The 25,759-nt window shown below is 36.2% G+C and overlaps 1 protein-coding gene across 1 annotated transcript in view; it reads left to right on the forward strand.

Annotated features, from left to right (window-relative positions):
• LOC149799151 (A disintegrin and metalloproteinase with thrombospondin motifs 4-like) overlaps window positions 1-25,759 on the forward strand; it is a 99,452-nt gene that overhangs the window by 26,181 nt on the left and 47,512 nt on the right. Inside the window, exons 3-9 of the mRNA XM_089957034.1 lie at window positions 3,302-3,371; window positions 8,157-8,418; window positions 8,878-9,031; window positions 9,816-10,003; window positions 11,819-11,905; window positions 21,082-21,182; window positions 23,063-23,191. Of these exons, the coding sequence (XP_089813160.1) occupies window positions 3,302-3,371; window positions 8,157-8,418; window positions 8,878-9,031; window positions 9,816-10,003; window positions 11,819-11,905; window positions 21,082-21,182; window positions 23,063-23,191 (991 nt within the window). The remainder of the gene's footprint in view (window positions 1-3,301; window positions 3,372-8,156; window positions 8,419-8,877; window positions 9,032-9,815; window positions 10,004-11,818; window positions 11,906-21,081; window positions 21,183-23,062; window positions 23,192-25,759) is intronic.

The raw sequence follows: 25,759 nt of genomic DNA on the forward strand, positions 1-25,759 counted from the left end.
ATGCAAATACAAGGGTTGCCTGAAATATGCCATCTCTATTTTCGATTCACATTCCAATTCCAAATATCATTTATGGCATACAGAAGTCCTCGTGCTTGTATATGAATGTACTACTCGTATTCTAAATAATTCGCAACAATACATTCACCTTTGGTGCACTGAAAATATATGTAGCAGAAATTTGTTTTTCAACAAACCAGAACTAACCAAATAGTGTCTGATTAACTGAGTAAAATTATGCCGGTATTATTAGTTTAACTAAGGCTTTAGTGGTTACTTCTTTTAAGGTGGTCCAATTTTGAAATCCGAAAATTTGTTTAACAACATAATTGTTTGATATAATAAAATCTGCATTGATTGCTTCGTGATAAGAGCAGTTGATGTTGTACTTCAATTTCATTCATGTATTAAGCAAAACGTTTCACGTTTCTGATGCATATTGTTTTTCTGGTCCGATTGAATAAAGTGTTATTATTGGTTTGATTGGTTCTTGTATTCTAGTCGCCTGTTCTTCGATTAGGCTTGGCTAATAACTTTAATGACAGGGACGATCGAAAATCATGTTATTGTATGTTGACGCATCAAATATACACGAAGAGATAATGGTCAGACAATGGTGAAATTAACAGCATTAAAATAGACACGAGGAGATAATGGGCAGAAAAAGGTGAAATTAACAGCATTAAAATAGAGTTATGCATTAAAATCAAGATGCATAATCAGTAAATTCATGCGACTAAGTACAAAGCCTTTCATCTATACAATTATCACAATTTTCTATATTATAAAAAGACACGAAAAAGGAACTAAAAATTGTCAACGTTACAATATCAAATATTTGTCACACAAAGAATAAAGATTCAACAAATGTTATGAATTTTGCTGTATACATATTAGTGTATTTATTAATTGTTAGAATGTACGGAATTTACCTTTTAAAAATAAAAATTCAAGTAAACAAAAAAGACAAGAAGAACGAATCAACAAATATAACAAAATTGATGACAAAATTATCCCTTTATAAATATTAAGTTGTTCTTCTAGATTATTAAAAACATACGATAAGAATCATGTGGTTTTCAACGTTAAATATTTTAGGAAATAAATGACAAATTATAGCAACAAAAGCGTCAACATATTTTATATATAAATACCAAGGTTTTACAATAATATTAAAAGGCAAAATGAAAAGGAAATGAGAAAAAGGAAAGAAAGAACACGAATAACTTTTGACATCGACTGTCATTTATTTTGGTAGAAAAGGGAGGAAAAGGTTTTTAGGGGGACACTGTGTAGTCATGGTCTACAAATATAAAACTTAATATTTGACCATTGCACGTTTGCACCCCTCCTGAAAACAATTTTGCAGGCGCCCCTCTGTGTATTTGATGTTTTAGGCGCATATGGCGATGGACATAAGGAACGACCGAAGAAAAGTTTCTTATATTTTTTCGTTTGTTAAGGAGGAGCGCAAAGAAGAACACGTATGCAATTTGCATTTTTGTTAGATAAATGTATAAAACTGTGTCTCCTGTGAAGAGACTTGATATAGACTGCGCTGGTATTTTTGAGGTCTTAAAAAGTGCAGAAATATGGCAAAATATGGGATTTTCGATGAACATACCTCCGTTTAGGAAAAACAAACCTTTGAAATTTCTTTTCGGTGTTTCACATATGACAAAATGGACATTGTAGGATAACCTTAACAAACGCTGTTTCTATCCCCTGAATTTATTGCTAATTTGGTTGCCAAAATCGTTGCTAATCCAACCTTTCACTTAACCTTTGATGACATAATCTTAAATAATATAGCAAATGTGTCCGTGCAATCCTTAATTATGTTGTGGAAAAATCTTGTCTGTGACATATTTATTTTATACAACGCTGGTCGTTTCCTAAGAATGTATCTGTTTTATCCCTAAATCAATTCCAGTTTAGATGTAGTTAATACCTGACATCGTTATAGCGATGCCAGATATCAATGGACGCTGACGGACTTAATTTCCTTTTTGTTTTCTCACAATGTCCAAATGCGACAACCAAACCGATAGTCTACATGTGGAAATAGGCAATTAACGCAAACCTTTATTTTCGCTAAAATATGAAGCTGGTTGTTGTGTGTCGATCACTTGAATATTTTCAAAAGTAGCTCGACTTGTAGCCCTAAATGGCTACTTCATAGTCAAATGTGATCACATGAGCACGTGCATATGATATCATATCTAAATAATTTTCAAAAATCAATCACAATTTTAAGTTTTCTAAAATGTTATTAAAATGTTTGCTTTAATATTCTCAGATCAACTACATTTAAAAAAAATGTTTTGGCCAAAAAGCGGCCTTATAGTACCCACCCCTTTCAAATATTAAAAAAAATTCATTCCACTATTTGTTAAGGAGTTGCTAAATTATATCCAGCAAATAAAATATCTATCATCCCTAACAACTGAGAGAAATATATTTCATTCAGCAATGATTTTGTTGCGCATTGGATTGAAACTTTCTGAGAAAAGAACTATTTGAAATTGTTTATTGATACCAATTCGTGGGGAAATCACCTGCTCAGTTATCCAGGAATTTTTGCAAATACGTTGAAAAACTAATCACTTTACTTAAATATTTTCTGGATAGCTTTGAAACGTTCAATGAGACAGAATTATGCCCCATATAATATTTATTTACCGTTGTTGGCATCAAATTTTTCTGATGATAACACAAAGGCAACGTCAACATCACTAGGCCACGCATAATATTTTGAATGAAGAATTAGTCTTCGTGAACTTTGCTTCGCCAAACATGATATTATAAATTTTAAGATGAGCATTTCAGAGATGGCATATTTTAGAATTCATTGTTAGTTTAATGTGTGTTTGTTTAGCAGCAGAGTAAAGGAAGGTAGTAAGAAAGAGAGCTTTGCGCCATGCACTCGAGTTTTACTAGGTTACTTTTTAAATTAAAAACAAAATTTGTCGACGTACAGAAAGTGGCTTACAAACTACTACTCTTTATTATAATTATGCTTTTTAAGGTTAATTTCCAAAACTGCATCAAGTTACAAATGTTTAAACATGCAGGGAGTTATAAATAATTCTTATACGAGAAAATATTTGGGGTCATTATTTTTGTGAATAGTGAGAGGAATGTTTAACATTTACTTTAAAAACATGTTCTAATTGTGCAAGTGATTATTTGCCAAACAGTTTGTATTTTTAACGCTTTATGACCACACACACACACACACACACACACACACACACACATATATATATATATATATCGATTTCTTTTCTTTGAATTTCAGAACATCATGAGTTTGATATATCTATGCTAGAAGAACACGTAGAACGGAATAGTTCAGCAGCACGAAACGGGTAAGAAGAACAGATTTTAGAGAAAGAGAGAGGGAGAGAGACATATATCTCCATTACTTTAAGTTGACTTTTCTGGAGAATATTACGATAGGATCACACAGTTTCAAATGCGTGCCATGTTCGTCATGATAATATTACAACAGGATCACCCATCTGCAAATCAGTGCCATGGATGTCATGACAAAGTCAGTGGGATAACCCTAATAAGCAATATGTAACCATTTCTATATATTTAAATACTTGCGACAACTTTATAATGACATATTATTATTCACGGTGATCAGAAATTAAACAAAAAATACAACAAGATAATGTAAATATGGCTACATAAACTTCATGACATTGACAGGAAATTGACTTCAGTGATCTCAGGAAATGAAAATGCAGTTATCGACCATTTTGGTGTTGTTTTGCAGTAGAATGATCAATTGTTTCCACTTCAGACGCAATGAGAGATATTTACAAGAATGTTGTGATAGGGCATCCATCTGTTTCAATTAGAAACAGCTTTATATGTCCCCTTTACATGTTACATTTTAACAATACCGGGATATTTGTCTGTTTATATCGCACAGCAAGAGCCAGAGTGCAAAATGAGATGAAAAACATTCGGTCCATAGTTGCATGTCGCTGAACTTCTTCGACTTATTTGTCTGTTTTCTTCCTCACAACTGGAATATCACAACAGGCAACTGCCTCCCCCCTTTCTCCATTAACCAAAACAGAAATAAAATTGATCCACGACTGGCCACCAGCGAATTATATATTATCGAATTTTATTTTTAAATAAAAGTCGCATAGAGAAGTCGTGCATAATATCTGAAACTAGTATGTGCTTTTATCAAGGAGTTTACCGCCTTAACTCACGCATGTATTTTAATTATATATCTTTTCTATTATGTATACTATATCGTCTATCAGCATTGTTTTCTATTTGCATTTTCTATTAGTTATGTGCCGTATATTATATTTTGTATTGCTCTGTTTTGCATTTTCTATGCGTTCAGAATGATCATTCTATACTGTAACTTTAGATCCGCCAATATTTATGACTGAGTTTGTGGGGGAATGATATTACATTTGTGTGGGTATGATATTACATTTGTGTGGGTATGATATTACAATTGTCATGTCTTCAGATTCCACTTCGGTGTATTTATGTGCATTTCAATGTTACACAAGTTAACATTCTTAACAGTGTCTTTCCAACTATAAATGTTCTCTTTGCAATTGAAGATTTTAAGTATTTACACAAGTAAAATGTTGACATACTGAACGTTACAATGTAACACAATGACGACAAACTGGCTTTTAACTTTACCCAAGATGCAATAGATTAATGTCCCATCATGACAACAGAAGGAGCCGTGTTAACCGAAGGAAAAGTGTGACGCGGAGCAGGTATAATGCACATTCTAATCACGAAGGACTAAACCAAAGAGCTTACCTGCCGTGTCTCGACAGCAAAATAGTGTTTGTTAAATAATCAGACAATATAAATGCTTCTTTCTTTCATACAGTATCTTTTATTTTTATTAATGAATGTTCCCTCTACAGGAGAAGAAACAGCCACTTACCTTCTTCTTTCATCAGTACTACCAGCATTATCATTAGTTTGAAAAGTTAAGAGCTCTTCCCAATCCTCTGTCTGTTTGTCTGCCTCTCTTGTTTATATATTGTGGCCTATCAATATAGATGCATATGAAAATAGAGAAATATATTAACAAGATTGGCCCTGGCTAAAAATATGGCCAGCATGACAACAGTACTGATCAAACGCATGTGACACATTGTTGATCAGAAACTAGTCGAAGATTCCTCTGACCCTTGTCACCCCATTTTTTGATATTTGGATATTTATATTGGGGTGTAATGTCAGAGTCCATTCGCCTCGTCTGTCAGCGGATTAAAGACAGAACTAATTCTATGATTGCAATTTTCGGCTAGTAAGCGGCTCCCCATGCCGACACCAAACGGTATCGGCGAATTCCAACTTTTCGAAAGAGAAAGGACTCTGACCCTACACCCCAACATAAATGTCCAAATATCAAAAATGGGGTGGCAAGTATCAGAGGAAACTCGGACTAATCAGAAACGTACAATTTTATTTCAATAACCTTGTGCTAGTCTTGCAAAACAGCTATTAAATTTCATGTTCCCATGATACTGTTAGTGATCCATTTCGATCCAAACAATTCGTCGAATTCCGGTAGGAATGATTATGTGAAAACTTCAGAAAAGGGCATAGTGTGATAGATTCATTTTCAGAATAATAAAGATTTTCCAAAATATTTATGACAAAAAAATGTGTAATAGGTTTATGAAAATAAATGAACCCCTAGCAATGTTCAAAAAGTTTTTATCTTTTGCTCATGGCTTTAAAATTTTTGAAAGCAAATCTTACTTCTTATTCCGTAATAAAGCATAGAATATATAAATATTTTGTATTTAAAAAGACACTAATTATAAAAATTAAATTCTAGAATCATTATTGATTTGTTAACGAAGTTTCTTGTAGTGAATTCAGCACTTCTCGAAATAGTTTACATAAACAAAACACTGTTTAAGCTAAGAATGTTTCGTACCTAAATATTCATAACACCGGTGTGTTCCATAAACAAAATAAACAGCATCAACAGCAAATAACAAAACAATACTTTTTAACTAAATGCTTGGTAAAGATAATTGGTATTAACGGGGCAAAAGGCATTTGCGATGTTGCATAAATGTTCGTCACAAATAGCTGCTACCCAAGATAAAAGTTCAGTGTTATAATTGCGGTTACATGAAATGCACCAGACAATTAAAGCAAAATAAAATTAAATAAACTAACATATACTATTAGTTGCAAAGAGCCTGGGTATCAGTCTTGGCTTTCTGTGCAACTTCATTCCATCGGTATCGCAAATCCCTGCGCATTTTATTATGTATTGCAATATTTTCAACCAAAACGTACGGAGTCTCCGAAAGACGAGATTAGATGCATTTGTAAGATCAACAACGTATAAATAAGTTTGATGAATTTCCGGCAGTAATTATGAGTGAGCGATAATTATAGACAGAAAGCACGAACGTACTGAAGGATGAAATCCTTAAATGCCCTGACACGGGTGTGCGTTCCAGGTCATGTTATCCATCATGAGTGTCGATACCTGCTAATTATCTGATTTTAAGGCAAATTACAGTGAACAATCCCTGATTGACGATCAGCATGTAAAGAGAAATAAATAAATAAATAAATAAATAAATAAATAAATAATGCCTATTAAGCAAAATAAGCAGACGGAGATCTCTAGACCGATAAATAAGAGTCTCTCTCTCTCTCTCTCTCTCTCTCTCTCTCTCTCTCTTACAAGATACGAAAAGTTAACGAATGTTTGTTGGTGGAATAGAGGTTCCATGGTCATGTAATATACTGGACCCATGGCAGTACTGCCTCTTCCGTGATTAATCTCACTCCTCGATCTGTTCTCATAATGGGTCAGTACAGTAAAGCCCCATTATGACAAAAGATGGCGTTGAGTACAATAGTATAGCTTGCATTAAGCTAATATCTTAGCTTGTCATTTTCACTGTGCTAGATTGTGCTATGTTAACATCTTGGCTTGTCATTTTCACTGTGCTAGATTGTGCTATGTTAACATCTTAGCTTGTCATTTTCACTGTGCTAGATTGTGCTATGTTAACATCTTAGCTTGTCATTTTCACTGTGCTAGATTGTGTTAACATTTTAGTTGTAACTTTCACCGTGCTACATTGTGTTATGTTAACTTCTTAGTTAACTTTCAATGTGCTACATTGTGTTATGTTAACATCTTAGTTGTAACTTTCACTGTGCTACATTGTGTTATGTTAACATCGTAGTTGTAACTTTCACCGTGCTACATTGTGTTATGTTAGCATCTTAGTTGTAACTTTCACTGTGCTAGATTGTTTTATGTTAACATATTAGTTGTAACTTTCACTGTGCTAGATTGTGTTATGTTAACATCTTAGTTGTAACTTTCACTGTGCTAGATTGTGTTATGTTAACATCTTAGTTGTAACTTTCACTGTGCTAGATTGTGTTATGTTAACATCTTAGTTGTAACTTTCACTGTGCTAGATTGTGTTATGTTAACATCTTACTTGTAACTTTCACTGTGCTACATTGTGTTATGTTAACATCTTAGTTGTTATTTTCACTGTGCTAGATTGTGTTATGTTAACATCTTAGTTTTAACTTTCACTGTGCTACATTGTGTTATGTTAACATCTTAGTTGTAACTTTCACTGTGCTAGATTGTGTTATCTTAACACTTTAGTTGTAACTTTCACAATGCTACATTGTAACTTCTCAATGTTCTGTATTTTTATCGTTATGGTGATTAAGATCCTATTAAATGAACCATCAGAATGCTCCAAAAAAAGCGATAGATGTAATAATGCAATGTAGCATGTTGACGTGTGTAATACTGAAAAATATGCACATGGAATTTGAAAATAGAAAATGTCAGTATTCTGATACAGTGGATATCACATTTACAACACAGATATGTTGAATAATGAATTGTTCGTTCATTTATTTTGCATGAAAACTTTACAAGAGAAATAAACTTTGTATCACATCGTGGGGTTAAACCTCAAATTGAGATATTTCTGGTACGTAAGTCCATAATTAGTCCTCTGTTGCACTCTTGTTTTCAAAAGAATCTTTCCCTCTTTTTCTATATTTTGTTTAATATATTATACATTTAACATGCAACGTGCATACATCACGTGTCATTGATAATTTTTGTATCTCAGTATTCAAAGTCATGACCTTCGGCGTAAAAAGAGATCTGGATCTACCGACACCCCAGTACAGTTATCCCTCAAGGCATATGGAGAAGAATTCATACTGGAACTGTGGCACGTGCAGTCAGTGCTTGACCCCGATGCTACCATAGTTACACGTCTTGGAGACGTTGAAGAAATAGAATGGTCAGGGAACCATCCTGACTGTTTCCTTCGAGGAATGGTGACGTCACATGCAGGGACCGCATCCATGTCTTTCTGTGATGAATTGGTATAATAAGATTTTGTATGTATGCACGTGCTTGCGATGGAGAGTAGGAAGAAACTGCATCAGCTAGCGTATCAATTAATATAGACATATTCAGAAAATGCTAAAGCAGAAGCAACATAAACAAATTTGATTTCGATAAGAAAAGTTCAAATTTACTAGTATTTATTTATTTATTTTTGTAATAAAATGAAAAAGAAAACTAAAAATACATATAATACAAGATATGCATTCCTAAGGAAGATGCCTATGTCGAACTTAAAATTCGTATGGATTTTATTTTCAAAATGTAGAAAAACAACTCTGTTTCGTTATTTTGTTACTGAATCCAAACATAAATTATTTACCAAATTCTAAAATTTTAGCAAACATGCGCATTTCGTATACTTCTTGACGCTGAACAGTTTATAATCAGGTTGTTCATAAATTGTTCTTAAGCGCATTTTAATTACATGCTTACAGGTAGGAACCATGAATGACGGGATATACGAGTACCACATCGAAACATTGCCCAGACATCTATTAGAAGTAAGCAATTTTCCCGGCAATGTACTTGTCGCCAGGAGGAACGTAACCACAGTTCAGCTGGGACCTCCGCTTAACCTCAGTACAACAGGTCACTATTTCTTATCCATTGTGAAGCCCCTATATCAACTGGAATTACTATTTCTACTGCGCCCACCCTTCTAAAAGTATTAAAGTTAGAGATGTGAAGTAGGTACACTTCGTCAAGCTCTTAAGTCGATAACTTGATAATAGGTAACCTGGTGAGTTTTCCAGAACATTACAGATATATTGTAAATGATAACCTGATGAAGTTTCCGGGACATTACACTAATATGTCAGTGGGTAACCTAATGAGTTTTCCAGAACATAACAGTAATATTTTAAGTTTTAACCTGATGCAATTTCCAGGACATTTACAGTAACATTTTAAATGCTAAACTGCTTATGTTTTCAGGATATTACAGTAATATTTTAAATGGGTAACCTGGTGTGATTTCTAGAACATTTTCAGTAATATTTTAAGTGGTTAACCTGGTGCGATTTCTAGGACATTTACAGTAATATTTTAAGTGGTTAACTTGATGCGATTCCTACGACGTTTCCATTTGCTGTTGACTTTGATTGTGAATTATATATATATATATATATATATATATATATATATATATATATATATATATATATATATATATATATATATATATATATATATATATCTGTGTGTGTTGTGTGTGTGTGTGTGTGTGTGTGTGTGTAGAAAACCAAATCAACATGATCCAGGAAGTGAAAAGAATGCTACACAATCTGGAGTTTTATGTACTTATGAATGATGCATATACATACAAAACAGGGCAAGGTTATAGCAGTAATTGATCCACTTTCATACAATTTAGGTAGTGACTTCAACACATTTAGTTACTACGGGAACCACAGGCGACAAAAGCGAGCCACAACTAACACATCGTTTCAGATTGAGGCGGCGATATACGTGGACCAGTTGATGTATGAGTTCATGGAGAACGGACTACATGCAACAACCACAGAGAAAAAGACTGAGCTGATCATGCTAAAATGGAATGGGGTAATTTTCACTATCTTTACATGGAATGGGGTAATTTACGTTACCTTAACATGAACTGGGATCATTTAAACAAACAATTGGGTAATTAAGTTCTCTTTACATGGAATGAGGTAATTTACGTTATTATAAACAGGAAATGGGGGTAATTTACGTTATCCTACCATCGAGTGATGGGGGTAAATCACGTTATCTTAACATGGAATGGGGTAATTCACGTCATCATATTTTTGTCTTTAATACTGTGTATACAGGAAAGAAGTCACAACGGCTATTAGGACTAATTAGTTTGCTTCCGGTATCTGAATTTATAGATTGGTTGCAGGGTGAAGCAAACTGTGCTCATGATCCGGATGATTAACATTTCAGTTTGTTCTTTGATATGCTTATAAGGGATATAATAATTTGCGATAAAGGTTTCATTTTCAGAAAGAGGTGGTATAGAGGAGAGGTTTACATGATTAAATTTAATGAGTTGAATTAAGTTACAGCTTTGTCTTCCAAGTTACCTAGAGTCACGATGCAAAATAAGACAGTATTTCATGTATTTCCTCAACATATATGGCAAAGGTTTAATGTCATTAGAACTGTCCGTGACGATAGAGAATGTTAACGTTTTAGCTGTACTATTATATTCTAGTGTATAAAAGTAAATGTGAGGTATTATTTTGTTAATCTCAGACTTTATATCAAGTGTTATAAATATATGGTCTTAAAATAAGTAAAAGGAAAGAGCGAAAACTAACAATTTCTGTACAGTTCAACAAATAATTTATTTCCCTAATTTACAAAGCAAAAATTTACAAAGAATATACAGTATTGCAAATTAAATCCCAAAGAGTCCTAAAAGTTTTATCACTAGATAAAATATATAGAGTTCCAAATGATTCCCAGTTGAGATCCGAATAAATCCCAATACTGAATGTGCCGATGTACATGTGGTACAGTGCTAATGTACCAGTTGCATGGAATGGGGTGATGTGTTAAAAGTCTTGATGTAAAACAGTAATTTAGTCCAATATGTCCTTGCATGAACTTTCAACAATTCCAAAATAATGATTTAGTTCGAAAATATTGTTGAGCACTTTGTAATTCCAGGGAACAATAATTTAATTAAATAAATCCAGCCAAATTAAATACCGAATGCAACATTAAATAGACAACAATACTATAAAAAGCTAAGACACAATAATAGAGCCAGGATAAATGTCAGCTTCATTCCTAAAACATTCTAAGTCATCAACAATATCAGGAATTACGAAGTGAAAAACTAATATCCTAAGCTCAGATACAAATAATAATGTATATCTCTATTAAAATTATCTGACTATTTCATCTATAATTATTGAGAAATATTAGCTATGCAATCTGTTCTTTACAAAACAATAGTCACTAATCAGGTAGACCCTTAAACTGATTTTGGACAAAGGTCAGTTGCAAAATACAGTTATACATAATGCATTATCACGAAGAAAAGTCAACAAACAATGCAAATTAAATATACATAACACAAATTTGCGGATATAGTGACACCATCCACCTGTCATTTTGTCCACTTGTCCCACTGACTGTAGCCGCATCGCTCCTTCAAAACTTGGTGGAAATTCACAAATTTGGTATCTTATATTTTACTCTTCTAGTAACCATCTGCAAGAGGGGTAATGTTCTTTGCTCGCGTCTTTTGGGTCCCTTTTGGAGGAGTAATATTCTTGATTTGTGCCTCTTGGAGTTATGTAGAGGAGGTGGCATTACCCCAAGTTAAATACTTCCACTTTCATGTAAGATGTTTATTCGCCATTCCTTTTCTATTTTCACCAGGTACAAGCCGAATATAGCAAACACGAACAGCTGGGTTATAACGTCACTATACTCATTAAGAAAATTGTATTCTACCAGACCAATCCTGTAAGTTGGACCTAATTATTAACCTAGAACTCTCTGTCTGTCTGTACGTCTGTATGCCTCTGTCTGTCTGTGTGTCTGTCTGTCTGTCTGTCTCAATATATATATATATATATATATATATATATATATATATATATATATATATATATATATATATATATATATATATATATATATATATATATATATATATATATATATATATATATATATATATATATATATATATATATATATATATATATATATATATATATATATATATATATATATATATATATATATATATATATATATATATATATATATATATATATATATATATATATATATATATGCACTGTGGAGTGCAGACGGCACGTTTGAGACAAAAAAAGACCTGGCGGTCCACTACAACCAAGGAAGTTGGCAGCCGTAACGAGTTATCGTGCCACTGGACTAGGACTTCAACGACAGAGAGGGTGAGGTTGCTCCAGGGAAACAGCTTCATCACCATAATCTCCTTCACGCGCAGGTTTTCCTTATGTAACGCTCTTCACGCAAACCCCTGCGTCCTCTTTCTTTCTACTCTGCGCATCTTCAAAGTCCAAAGGCGATGAGGGAGGGACGAAGGAAGAGAAAGAGGTTACTACTGGCAGTCGTAGTTCCAAACCTACACGGAGGCGGTCTGTGGACATGTAGTCGTTTTTCTTTCAACCAGTAGAGCAAAGATGTCCGGCAGCATCCCAGGCGACTAAGCAGCCCTGTTGAGGTCAGCACTGCGCACCCTAATAAGGGAAGGGACTCGAAAAGTTGTCCTAAAAATTACCTCTCCTATAAACTAACTGGCCGGCAAGCCGTCGTTGGCAGTTAACCCTTACTGCAGCCGACGCCATGAGCATAAACAAACCAAACTCATTCTCTGTACATGGAACGTACACACTCTCATGGACAATGAAGATGCACCCAGGCCTCAGAGAAGAACAAACCTCATAGCCAGATAACATGGCCGATACAAGATTGACATTGCCGCTCTTAGCGAGACAAGCATAGCCGATGTAGGATCTGGCTACACCTTCTTCTGGAATGGAAAACCAGACGATGAACAAAGAATCCACGGAGTCGGTTTTGCCATTCGTACTGCACTTTTGCGTCATTTTCCCAGTGGTTCCTATGCATGTGAACGAATGCTTGATGCAACTCCGCGTCCCCCTCTCTAAGTCACGGTATATCACCATCATCAGTTATTATGCCCCCTACGACGTTGATCAGCAGCGAAGAAGACAAGGAGGCCTTCTATGAAGGTCTTGATGCCCTCGTAAATGCTACCTCAGCTTGCGACAAACTCGTTGTACCTGGCAACTTTAACGCCCGAGCTGGTCATTACCACGAAAGCTGGAATACGGTATTGGGACAGCATGGAATCAGAAAAATGAACACGAATGGACTGCGTCTACTGTCGATGTGTGCAGAGAATAATCTATCTCCAACACACTTTTTCGTCAGAAGAACAAGTGTAAAATGACTTGGATGCATCTTAGATCCAAACAATGGCATCTGATCGACTATATCATCGTCCGTAACAGATATCCGCGATGTACGGATAACAAGAGTCTTGAGGGGAGCTGAGTGCTGGACGGACCACCGATTAGTAAGGGCTATCCTTGATTTCAACATTGTCACGCTACAGCACAAAAAGACGAAGCTTACCCGAATCAAGTTCAACACTGCAAGGCTGAACCATCCGCAGGTGAGAGAGCGATATCAAACTCACATTGAAAACCTACTGACCGCGCACGGATCTCTGACTGGTGACCCATCCTCAAACTGGAACCAGCCCAAGGACATGTTGAGTGAGTCTGCGAAGGTCATCCTAAGACACAAAAGAAAAGTCAACCATGACTGTTCTGACGAAAATAACGAAGTGATAAGCATCCTCCTTCAACAATAGCGAGAGGCCTATATAGAATGGCAGACCGACGTTGACTCAGCCTCAAAACATGATCGCTTCAAACACCTGCAGAGCAAAGCCCAGAGAGAAGTCCGCATTATGCAAAATAGCTGCTGGGACCGCAAAGCAGATGATGTCCAGCATTACGCAGACACCAAGAACTCGAAAGAGTTTTTCAGGGCTCTGAAAGATGCCTATGGACGCTAGAAAGCATGTAGCACCACGGTAATCTCTTCTGACTGGACCACTCTGCTCAAGGACAAAGAGGAAATCACCGAAAGGTGGAACGAACACTTCTCCAACCTAATGAACATGGCCTCCACCGTAGACTCTGCATCAGAGTTAGACGCAATTGTCCCGACGTCAGCTATCTCGGACCTGGACTTGCCCCCTACCACGGAAGAAATTTAGCGAACCATTAAAATGATCAGGTCTGGCAAGGCACGGATGGAATTCCCGTTGAACACTTCAATGCAGCTGGCCCTAAGGTACTTGAGGCACTGCACATCATCCTTATTGCCATTTGGGAAGAGGAGCCCATGCCACAGGAGTTCAAAGACGCAATGATTGTTACCTTATGCAAAAACAAAGGAAACAAAGCTTACTGCGGCAACTATCGAGACATATCGCTCATATCGATTGCATACAAGATTATGGCGCGTGTCCTTCTCAACAGCCAGGTCAGTAATGTCTCGGAAGCCATACTGCATGAGGCCCAATGTGGCTTCAGACCAGATCAGAGCACACTCGACATGATCTTCACAGTGAGACAAATACAGAAATAGTGCATGGAACAAACATGAACTTTTACGGTAATTTCATAGACCTCACAAAGGCACTTGATACCGCCAATAGGGATGCACTATGGGTCATCTTATCATCTTAGCACGATTCAGTTGCCCTAGGAAGTTCATTCAGATGATCCGACGTTTCCACGACGGCATGACGGGACTCGTTCTCTACGGCATGAAGCAGGGTTGCGGTCTGGTCCCAGTATTATTCAACCTATTCTTTACATGTGCCCTGAGCCATGATACACGTGATCTTCAGAAAGGTACATAACGAACATACTGGATAGCTCTCTCTTCGACCCTCGTCGACTTAATGCCCAGTCAAAAATAATGGAGAAACTTATTCTTGAAGCACTTTTTGGAAATGACTGTGCTCTCATTTCACACACGGAAGCAGATCTCCAGATTAACGTTATTCGCTTTGCAGAAGCCCCGAGACTCTTCAGACTCACTATCAGTCTAAACAAGACAGAGGTACTTTATGAAGCTGTCCCAGGCAACATAGCTCACCCCCCCACCCCCGACTGTGTCTATGGAATACAACCAACGGAAAGCTGTCGATCACTTCAAATACATTGGAAGCGTCATATCTTCCGATGGATCGCTAAACAAAGAGATAACGGCAGACATCAGAAGCGCCAGTCAATCATTAGGACGTATCCGCTCTCGCGTGTTGAGTCACAGGAATATCAAACTGTCCGCCAAGATAAAGGTATATCAAGCAGTTGTGCTAACAAGCCTTTTATATGGATGTGAGACCTGTACAACATACAAGAAGCATGTCCAGCAGCTTGAGCTCTTCCACACGAGCGAACCGCGCTGGATTATGGGTGTCCGATGGCAAGACAGACTGACGAACTTAGAAGTGCTGGATAGAGCAGCTTAACCAGTATCGAAGCGATGATCATGAGAGCCCAACTCAGGTCGACGGGTCATGTCACCCGTATGGAGGAGACTCGAGTGCTACGTCATATTTTGTATGGAGCTCTATATAGTAGACACAGCAAAATTGGTCGCCCGAAGAAAAGATTCAAAGACTTCATCAAGGACAGCCTGAGATGCTGCACGATATCTATGACAGACATCGAGTCCTGCACCAAGGACAGATCTGACTGGCGTGCAGCTGTTAGTAATGGGTGCAAAACCTTCGAGGATGCCCGCAGAACAAAACTCGCCGACGCCAGGGAACGCAGGAAGGCCTCAACGTCAAGAACCAACCGATGCCTCCAGTGTACACGCTACTCCAGGACATGCGCGTCTCGCATCGGACTCATCAGCCACATCAGGACCCATCAGCGAATGGCAGTGCAAGATTGACTTGATCGAGCCCGACGGTCAACCAACACAATATATATATATATATATATATATATATATATATATATATATATATATATATATATATATATATATATATATATATATATATATATATATATATATATATATATATATAATTACAGACAATACTACTGTGTCAAAGTATGTCATTTTAAAATCTGTTTATTTCACTTAAATATTATAGAGATGGAGAATTTTATTTTGCTTTAGAAATGTGAATATAATTTTCCAGATACAGTATATGTACTTTTATCTCCTTGCGGATATACATACATTATTATTATAAATGACGGTATAGAGACAGGAATTCGATATACTTCGTATACGTCCTAATACTGCAACCCTGGGGCCTTCCAGCAAATAGGCTGATATTGCACACCAGCAATAAAAACTACGTACAGTAGTTTTAGCAGCTTCGACATGAACCAGACGTTGGTATCACTGATATGATCTTATGATCTTATTAGACCTTTCTTGGCACACAATGCATGCCGCTGTCTGGGATCATCTGTTTTAGACAATGTTCATTCTCGCCGATTATAATTTCAACAGGTGTGATTATCGACGTGTCACAAGGTCACACAGCTACTTCACTGAGTATGATTCATGTTAAAACTTTGAGGACATGCCAACAAGTATGACGTCAAAAGATCTATGTATCATATATTAGTACCCTTGAGTTGCAGTTTAGATATTTAAATGTTTATGAAAAATGTTTCTTTTACATCTAAGTGATATAAAAAAGAAAATTGATAAACATTTGACCTAAATGTTAACCACAATTGCTATTAACGTACCACTGTGTGAATTTGTTGTTGTTGTTGTTTTGGGGATTAAACTCATTTCACAGAGCAAAAGTAAGGGAGGAAATTTGATTAAAATCAGAACTCCACTGCCCTACTTGAAGACCTGACAGCATTCTGATGACCTATGCTATTACCATAACCGCTATGATTATCAGCCAATCAGATGAAGTCTTACATTTTCGCGTTTTGGAGTCTCAGCAGTACGGCCGAAGAGGATCAATGTGCGCCGAACGATTTCATTAACTTTAAGATGTATGAAATCTGCGTTTCTTGCCTTATTCAAAGGTTACCAGAAGATGACTCTTATGCCGTCGAGGTCACATCTTCACGAAGGATAGTGGAGATCTAATCTTAACCAGATTGGGTGGAAAAAGTACCCGGAGAAAACCCCGGTAAGAACCATCGACCCAAGGGAAGCTTCTGGCAACTTTGTCATATATCCAAACTGGCCAAGCCAGAGACTCGAACCCACATGTTCATTGATGAGATGGCAGTGGTCGGTAAAAACGAGCGCTTTAGACCACTTGGCGCCCCGTGACCGCATTGTATGGGGTAAGCGAGAATCAAGTAACAATAATGGTCCAATACTAAACATTTATCTTTGAAACAAAGTATTTACGTGCTAAGCAATTAAAGAGAGATGCAAATGAATTACATTATCTTCTGAATTTAACATCCTTCGGTTTCTTAAGAATATTATCACTATTTCTTTAATTGTTTTTAACATACATAACTTGTGTGGTAAGTATTCTATTCAAGACACACTGTTAACTTATACGTCGAAAAGAAGGCTTCATTATACTGTTCTTTCTGTATAAGTTGGATATTTTATTTTAGTGGGAGTTGCTCCATAATTTGATATATGAATGAGCTATTTGAATTACCTTTCACAGGAAATTGCTACTTACTGTTTCTTTGAGGTGCAGAATGAACACAAATAACCCATTTTGTGTATTATTGTAGTTATATAAACGTCTTTTGAACTTTAAATCAAATAATAATCATCCATTATCAATCTTTACGGATGGCCGCTATCGCCTAACCGGCTTGAAGCAGCTGTTCCGTTTTTCTTTAGCGCCGTTTTCGTGATATTTGTGCTTCTTGCCTGTTTTCATCTTGGTTATTGTGTTCATTATGTATTGGCTGTTAAATTCGTATGTGTTTCTTCATCTCCTTGTTTTGGAAACGAGAACAATTAGACTTTTTCTCAGCTGTCTTGCTCCACTGTTTTTGAACAAACCGCCATTACGTGATACTCGCCAGTCAACCCATTTATGCTACGATGGACCCTCATTAATCGCTTTAAATGATCACTCCTTGGCTCTCCACGCTACATTGTGCTCTAGACTAAACAAACTGGGACTACATTCATCATTACCTAAATGTTGTTTCAAAACTGGCCAGCGTAGAACAGGAAGAAGAATCCCAGTTACCTCCCTTATTTCGGCTGAACAATTTTAAAAAAATTCGACCGTTAATTTAGATAACCTAATTCAAATCCTTATTAATTCGTCAACCTTTGTGTCAACTATCCAAGAAATACCTATACGCATTGCATTATTCAATGCCCAGTCAGTAGGACACCGGAAAAGCGCACAGGAATAGTTAATTTTATCAACGAACAAAATGTTGACTTATTTTTCCTGGCAGAAACATGGCTAAAACCATCAGGCAATGAGCCCAAGTGTGCGGATCTAACACCCACTGGTTACTCCATCAAGTCGTTCCACCGTAATTCTCGCGGAGGTGGAATTGCTGTCATCACAAAGAACTCCATGATAAAACGTCTTAACTACACCACAACATTCAATTCCGACCACACATCGTTTGAACTAGTCCAAACCACACTCACACTGGAACAAAGGTCAGTCCATTTTTTCTGCCTATACCGCCCTCCTCCTAGTAGAAAAAACAAGCTGGCTGACTCTCTCTTTTTGGAGCAGTTTCCGAATCTCCTAGACTATGGAAATTCGATAGGTGGCAACCTGATTATTCTTGGAGATTTCAACTTTCACTTTGACTGTCCCGGAAACTCAGATACATCAAAACTCATAGATTCCATTAATGTTTTCAACCTCAAACAGTCATTTGACCAACCCACCCATAAACATGATCACATTATAGACTGGATTCTTCATTGACCTGATGATAACATTCTACAGTCCTCCCTGGTATCCCATGACCTTGCATCAGATCACCTCTGCATTATATGCCATCTTGACGTATCAGTCCCTAACCCTCCACCTTTATCTGCTACTAAGAGAAACCTCCGTATGATAAATAGAACCAAACTAATGCACGACATCCAAGCTAACCTAACAACTTGCTTACCTCCTACCGCAGAACAACTCGATAACTGTCTGCGTTCATTGCTTGACAAACACGCCCCAGCTACCAAGTGCAGAGTATCAATTCAAAAAGTGTTCTCCATGGTATAGCAGTGTTACGGACCAGCTTCGCACTGCTAAAAGAGACCGCCGTAAAGCTGAGAGGCTCTGGCTTTCCACCAGACTCACTATTCATAAGCAAATCTATGAAGTCGCTAAGAAGAATGTCACAAATATAGTCCATGCATCGAAATCAGCCCACTACACTACTAAGATCATGGAAAGTTCCAGCTGAAAAGAGCTCTTCGAGATTACTAACAAGCTAATGTCAAGGAACAAATCAACACCACTTCCAACTACCTTCTCCCCAGTCGTCCTTCCGGACATGTTTGCAAATTTCTTCCGTGACAAAGTACAAACCATTAGAGATAAGCTTGATACCACAATTTCAATTGACTCGTCGTCACCATACAGATGGGATACAGAATTTGAAATGCAACCATTAGCAGCATTTGAAACTGTTTCTATGGATTTTTTACGTACAATCCTGATGAAGAGTGCATCAAAGTCATGTGAACTGGATCCAATTCCAACATCACTGCTGCTTGAGTGCTTAGATCCAGTATTGCCTTCACTAACTGATGTTATTAATACCTCACTCTCATCCGGGGAATTCCCATCATTTTTCAAAACTGCCATTGTAAAGCCTCTGCTGAAGAAACCAACACTAGATCGTAACGATTTAAAGAACTACCGCCCAGTTTCTAATCTCCCATTCATATCAAAAATCTTAGAAAAGATTGTTCTATCCTAGCTTGTATCTCATCTGAATTCAAACAGTCTTTTTAGCAATGTACAATCTGCATATCACCCTTGCCACAGTACTGAAACTACTCTTCTAAAAGTAGTTAATGACATTCTCTTTGCATTGGATAGCGGAAAGATTACAGTCCTCACCCTCCTTGATTTGTCTGCAGCATTTGACACAATAGACCATGCTATATTACTTCACCGAATCAAACACAAAATTTGTTTTCTGTGCTACGTTTCACTGTCGGACTCTAGTCCAACATACCTATCCGACCTCACCCATGTGTACGCACCAGCAAGATACCTACGCTCCTCTTCTGACACTCGTATCCTCATTATTCCCACTATGAAAACGAAGTCATATGGACAGTGTTCTTTTGCATACCAAGGCCCAGCAACGTGGAATGATTTGCCCACTGAACTTAGACACAAAGGCACAGTGATCACACTCAAGAGGGCTCTCAAAACTCACTTATTTCGACTGCAAGAACAATCTTAAAGATCTAATAATGTTTCCTACCTGAAATATTCTTAGCATGTTTTTTTATTTTTTAATGTTTTTCTTATTTCATGGTGTTTGTTTTTGTAATAATATTATTATATGTTTTTTATCTTATAGGTGTTGTGTAATGTTGTAAAGCGCTTAGAGCTTCTAAAGATTAGGCGTTAAAAAAGTCCTCACTATCATTATTATTATTATTATTATTATTATTAAGAATTTACTTTTAAATTTATAGTTTTAGGCCATCATTATTATTATTATTATTATTATTATTATTATTATTAAGAATGTATCTTTTAAATTTATAGTTTTAGGCCATACTATTCAAAAAAAGTATGCCAAAATATATACGAGAATAAACAGTTAGAATGTATAAAGAAACAGAAATGATGAGTTCAAAGGAACTAAATACTTGTCATTTGCTTGACCACACATCCTCATCTGAATGGGTATAATTATTGACCAGTGTTTTATCAATAATCATTCTTTAACCTTAAACAACAATAAATTTACAGTTAAATTTAAGCATTTCTTCGAATGGCTTAAATGAATTACAAAGTAATTTATTCAATGTTATTTACGATCATTTAGGCGATACACTCTTTGGTAAAATACCACCACCACCCCATCACGAATAAGAGTATAAATTATTTTATTACATGCTTTCAGAGCTGGTATGTCCCGTCAACAAGCCTATCGGTCAGCTTATATTCTATCTGCAATGGGACGAAAAAGGAATTAGCCTATGACCATGTCCATCTTCATACAGGGTACATAGTTGTCCTTATTGTCAGTTTTATGGATACGTTGGTTATTCTTAATTACGTATCATTTATCTTTGCTTTTTCTAATACTTTCATCTAATTTCATGTGATGGAATATTGTTGTTGTTGTTTTTGTAGCATGAGTCATGATCTTTGAAAAAGTGATTGAAAATTCCTGCAAAGATTTTGACACCATGGTCATAATTATTATGAAGAATGAAACATACCATTAGTAACATGCATATATGTATCAAAACAAGAAGAAAACAATTTCGGACAGAAGGTTGAATCAAAATAATGTTTATAGTAATTGTAATGCAAATGATGGATATTGATTTAAGGCCTAGAGAGCACAATGTAAACACACTAGCTGTATGCTTTGGTAGTTCTGGGTTCGAACTCGGTCTCATACTTTTAAATGTACAGCATCTGTGCTCACCCATTCAAGGATTTTTATATCATCCATGGTGTCTGGTTCAAGGTTTCCATAAGTAACAAGCTATGCGTCGATCTGAGAAGGTTTTGAAAATATTGGTACGATTTGCGGAAAATAAATCTATTTCTGCATACAAAAATATAAAAAATATTAAAAATAGACCGTTTTCAATTCTATATGCATGTGCTCATGGTCAATTTGGAGAGATGAAAATCCTACAGGAACTTGCGAGGTCTCAATTTAATACCCGCCAATCTAGACCTGTTAGACATTGAAGTTACTAAGCAAATGTAGATTTGGAAGAAAGAAGCGCGTGAATATTTCCCCGAGGACAGAACAAACATTTGAGTGGAAATAAAGTTTTATCTGATTTAATTCAATAACACTGCTTGTACACTGTCTCAGACTATCTTGCCTAGAAAAAAACAACAAAAAAACGAATAGCACAGTAGCATATATCTACTGTACAAATGTTAAACAAAAACATAAAAAAGCCATGTAAAATCCATGAGTAATAATGCTTACAAGTTTGTAATAACAGTACAGAGTGGAACAAAATCAATACATTTCATAGTTTTCAAAGAAATTTTTGCATTTAAGACCTATCCATACATTTTAGGGTTTTGTCTTTCGCAGTCTTAAAATATATGTTCGTTAGTTCATAGTAATCATGTGATTGTCATGTGACGATCATGTGATCATCAGTTGAAAGCTAGCTTCCTCCAGGTACGTCAGAAGTATATTCATTTGTTTTTGAAAGTTGTCCATGGTGTGCTAAAATATGACACATAACACAACTAGCCAGACTCGAAAATGATCAATACGCCTTAGAACGACAGCTTGTAACAATGGCATCTTATCTAATCACTCGTTTCACGGATTTAGGTTTACATTTGAAAACACTGAATCAGTCTGTGAAAACTTTACGAAAATATCTCGCAAACACACTTTCAGTACAGCGTAAGTTATATGAAGGCAATTCTTAAGTACGTTAAATGTTATTCTTTTTCATCTCGCATAAATTATATTCGTCTGTATTGCCCAACGGATAATGAGACAGCAGGGATGGCATCTGTGGTCGGTTCATTTAGACCGCTTAGTAAGAACTATTGTGGGACCCCATGTGGCCGAGTGGTCTAAAGCGCTCTCCGTTACGGATCACTGCCATCTCACCTCTGTCTGCCTAGGTTCGAGTCTCGGATTCTGCCAATGTGGGTATATGAGAAAGCTTGCCAGTAGCTTCTTGAGGGTCGGTGGTTCTTTCTGAGGTTTTCCCGGGTTCTTCCTCTACCATTAATACTGGCCGCCATATATACTATCGAATGGCGTTAAACCCTACAACAACAACAACAACAACAACAACAGCCTATTGTATCTCAGCACGTAAACATTACAGTAGTTAGTGAATTAAATTCTCTTTTATAAAATTATTCTCTTTTCCTTATTAAAGGCAAACAGGTACTTCGACATCAGGCATGGCGTATGTGCGAGGTTCGTGTAATCCATCCCAGCGTTGTGCAGTGAGCTCAATACGGACCTTTACATTCTATTATATTTCAGCCCATGAACTTGGACACACGTAAGCAGCTGCATATGGATTTAAGTAGCTATATGGGATAATATAAACTGCAACAGAAATTTAACGTTACGCTTGGGGCCAATATAGGGTTTATTGGAATTTAAATTTACGCTTGGGGCCAATAAATAGTCTCATGGGAAATTAACGTCAAATTTGGGATGATACAAGGTCCTATGGAAATTTTACGTTACGCATGGGTGCGCTTTAAGTTCAGTGTGCGTTGAAACTCCAATAAATCGACAGTATTAGAGACCCATTAGCGACAAGCAGATTAGAAATTACAAATCAATCAATGCTTTAACTAAACAGAAACCTTTATAAAACTTTATTAGCAGGATGCACATGGCAATACCTAAACGTAGCCACGAATATGAACTACATATACTGCCCGACTCTGGAAACACCGGAACATGTGCAAATTTATGTGCTCCAAATATAACCAAGAAAACCGCTCCGGTGGTCTAGTGGTTAGAGCGTCCGCCTCGGAAGCAGGAGGTCGTGGGTTCGAACCCCGGTCGAGTCATACCAAAGACTTACAAAAATGGTACTAACAGCTGCCTCGCTAGACGCTCAGCATTAAGAGGTTAGTGTTAGGACTGGTCGGCCTGGTGTCAGGATAATGTGACTAGGTTGGACATCATGCTACATGTCTGCAGCATGATGCCCCAGTGCTAAACATCACTACAAACTGCCACACTGCAGACATAGTAGCAATATGACTGAAAAATTGTTAAAGTCACGTTAAAAATCACACACACACACACACACACACACACACACACACACACACATAGCAAAGAAAAAAAAGCGTTTCAAGAACAAATATATTATCACTGAATCAAGAAGCACATACTAGGAATACCTAGAGGACAAAAACCAAGCTGTGGAATTACATAAAACAATCTCCGGGTATTTATAACAAAAGTAGGAAAAAGAGGCAAAATTAAGATAACATCAAGGGTGGAATTTCGGATGTCTAGGACGGAAAAGGAAAAAGGCATAGACACTGAGGGGATATCACTGGGTCTGATTAAACCATTTTGTGGTCAGTTTATCTATTTTTTTTCTCGTCATGCCCAATTTATTGATGGTGGACAGCTCAAAGAGAGAGAGAGAGAGAGAGAGAGAGAGAGAGAGAGATCATTTTGACTCATTTTTGTGGACGGTGTCACCTCTGCGATGTTGGTGTTACATCGATTGCATGTGCAAAAAGGTACTAGGTTCGAACTAGAAAAGACAGAACCTGTATTATGCAAAATAGCAATTCTTTATTAAAACCAAACATTACTCGATATAGAAAATTTACACACAAATCAAATAAAATTTTAGGATATATATAATAAACTTGTTATATTTATTAAAAGCTAACCAACTTTACACATTCAGTAATTTCTGTACTTTGGAATTAAATGGCGAATGAGTCACCAATGATCCAAAAATGCTTAGGACTTTAATTTTACATACTAATTTCAAAATTATTTGCAATCAAAGTATTTTTATTTTGAATGTTTGTTCTAAAAAAATCTAAAATATTATTTTCTGCAATTTAAAAGTGATTTTGTTTCTACAAAAATCAATCCAAAATGTATACATTCTAAATAAAATGTAATCAATCCTTGACATACTATTTTTAAAACGTTAAATTACATAATAATAAAAGATTCCAAACTCTTATGAAGCCAGTGAAGTGAGTGAAATATTTCCTAAATATGTTTCTTCTCAATTGTCAATAGATTAAGGCACTTAGGAAAAAAATATCTAAATTAGGACTAATTATATTTCTCTTACCTGGAAAAAGGAAGTCAGAACCCAAAGTCTGCAAGGTAGCAATTCTGACTAGGCTGTCGAGTGCAGAATGTATATATATATACTTTTTCCTATACTTACAGAACTTTTCTTTGTTCTTAATAGATCATTGCTTTTAACACAAAACGTCAACTTACGTTATCTTGGAGCTCGGATTGTTGTTCGTGCTGCCGAAAAATAACGAAGAACGTTCCATTTTGCATTCCGAATCCAAGAATAATTTACCTCTTCAAAAATTGTCTACAATGGAATATTTAGATACTGACTGTATCCATTTATCTCATTATGCCTTTTTTAAGTCAGCGACAGGAACGTTGCCAACATAAATATTGTTTCTTATGTATATACTGAATTGCTACCTTTCTTTATTGGAATATACAAAAAGCACAGTAATATATTTTGGTATAAGGTACAAATGCTGTAGTACATAACAACAATAATAATCTCTACTAAAGATATACAGTTTGTGTTGATATAATAAAAATCTAACAATCATAGTCTCAATTAATGTTATACAAATTTGAATTATACAATACGAAAATTCTGACAAGATGCAAATTGTACAACTGACACGGAGGGTGGGGGGTTAGGTATAAGTTACAGTTAGGGCCCCAATAAAAATAATAATCATCAAGGACATAGGAGCGTGTGGAGTTGCTGGAGGGAAAGGAGCAAACAAATACTCTTGAAAGAGAACGAAAACGAGAGGAAAAATAAGCCGAATCAGGAACAGAAGGTCAAAATTAGAGGGCTCAGTAAGAG

The sequence above is a fragment of the Sinohyriopsis cumingii genome, chromosome 5 (genome assembly GCF_028554795.1).
Source record: "Sinohyriopsis cumingii isolate HCF-2022 chromosome 5, ASM2855479v2, whole genome shotgun sequence".
NCBI lineage: Eukaryota > Metazoa > Mollusca > Bivalvia > Unionida > Unionidae > Sinohyriopsis > Sinohyriopsis cumingii.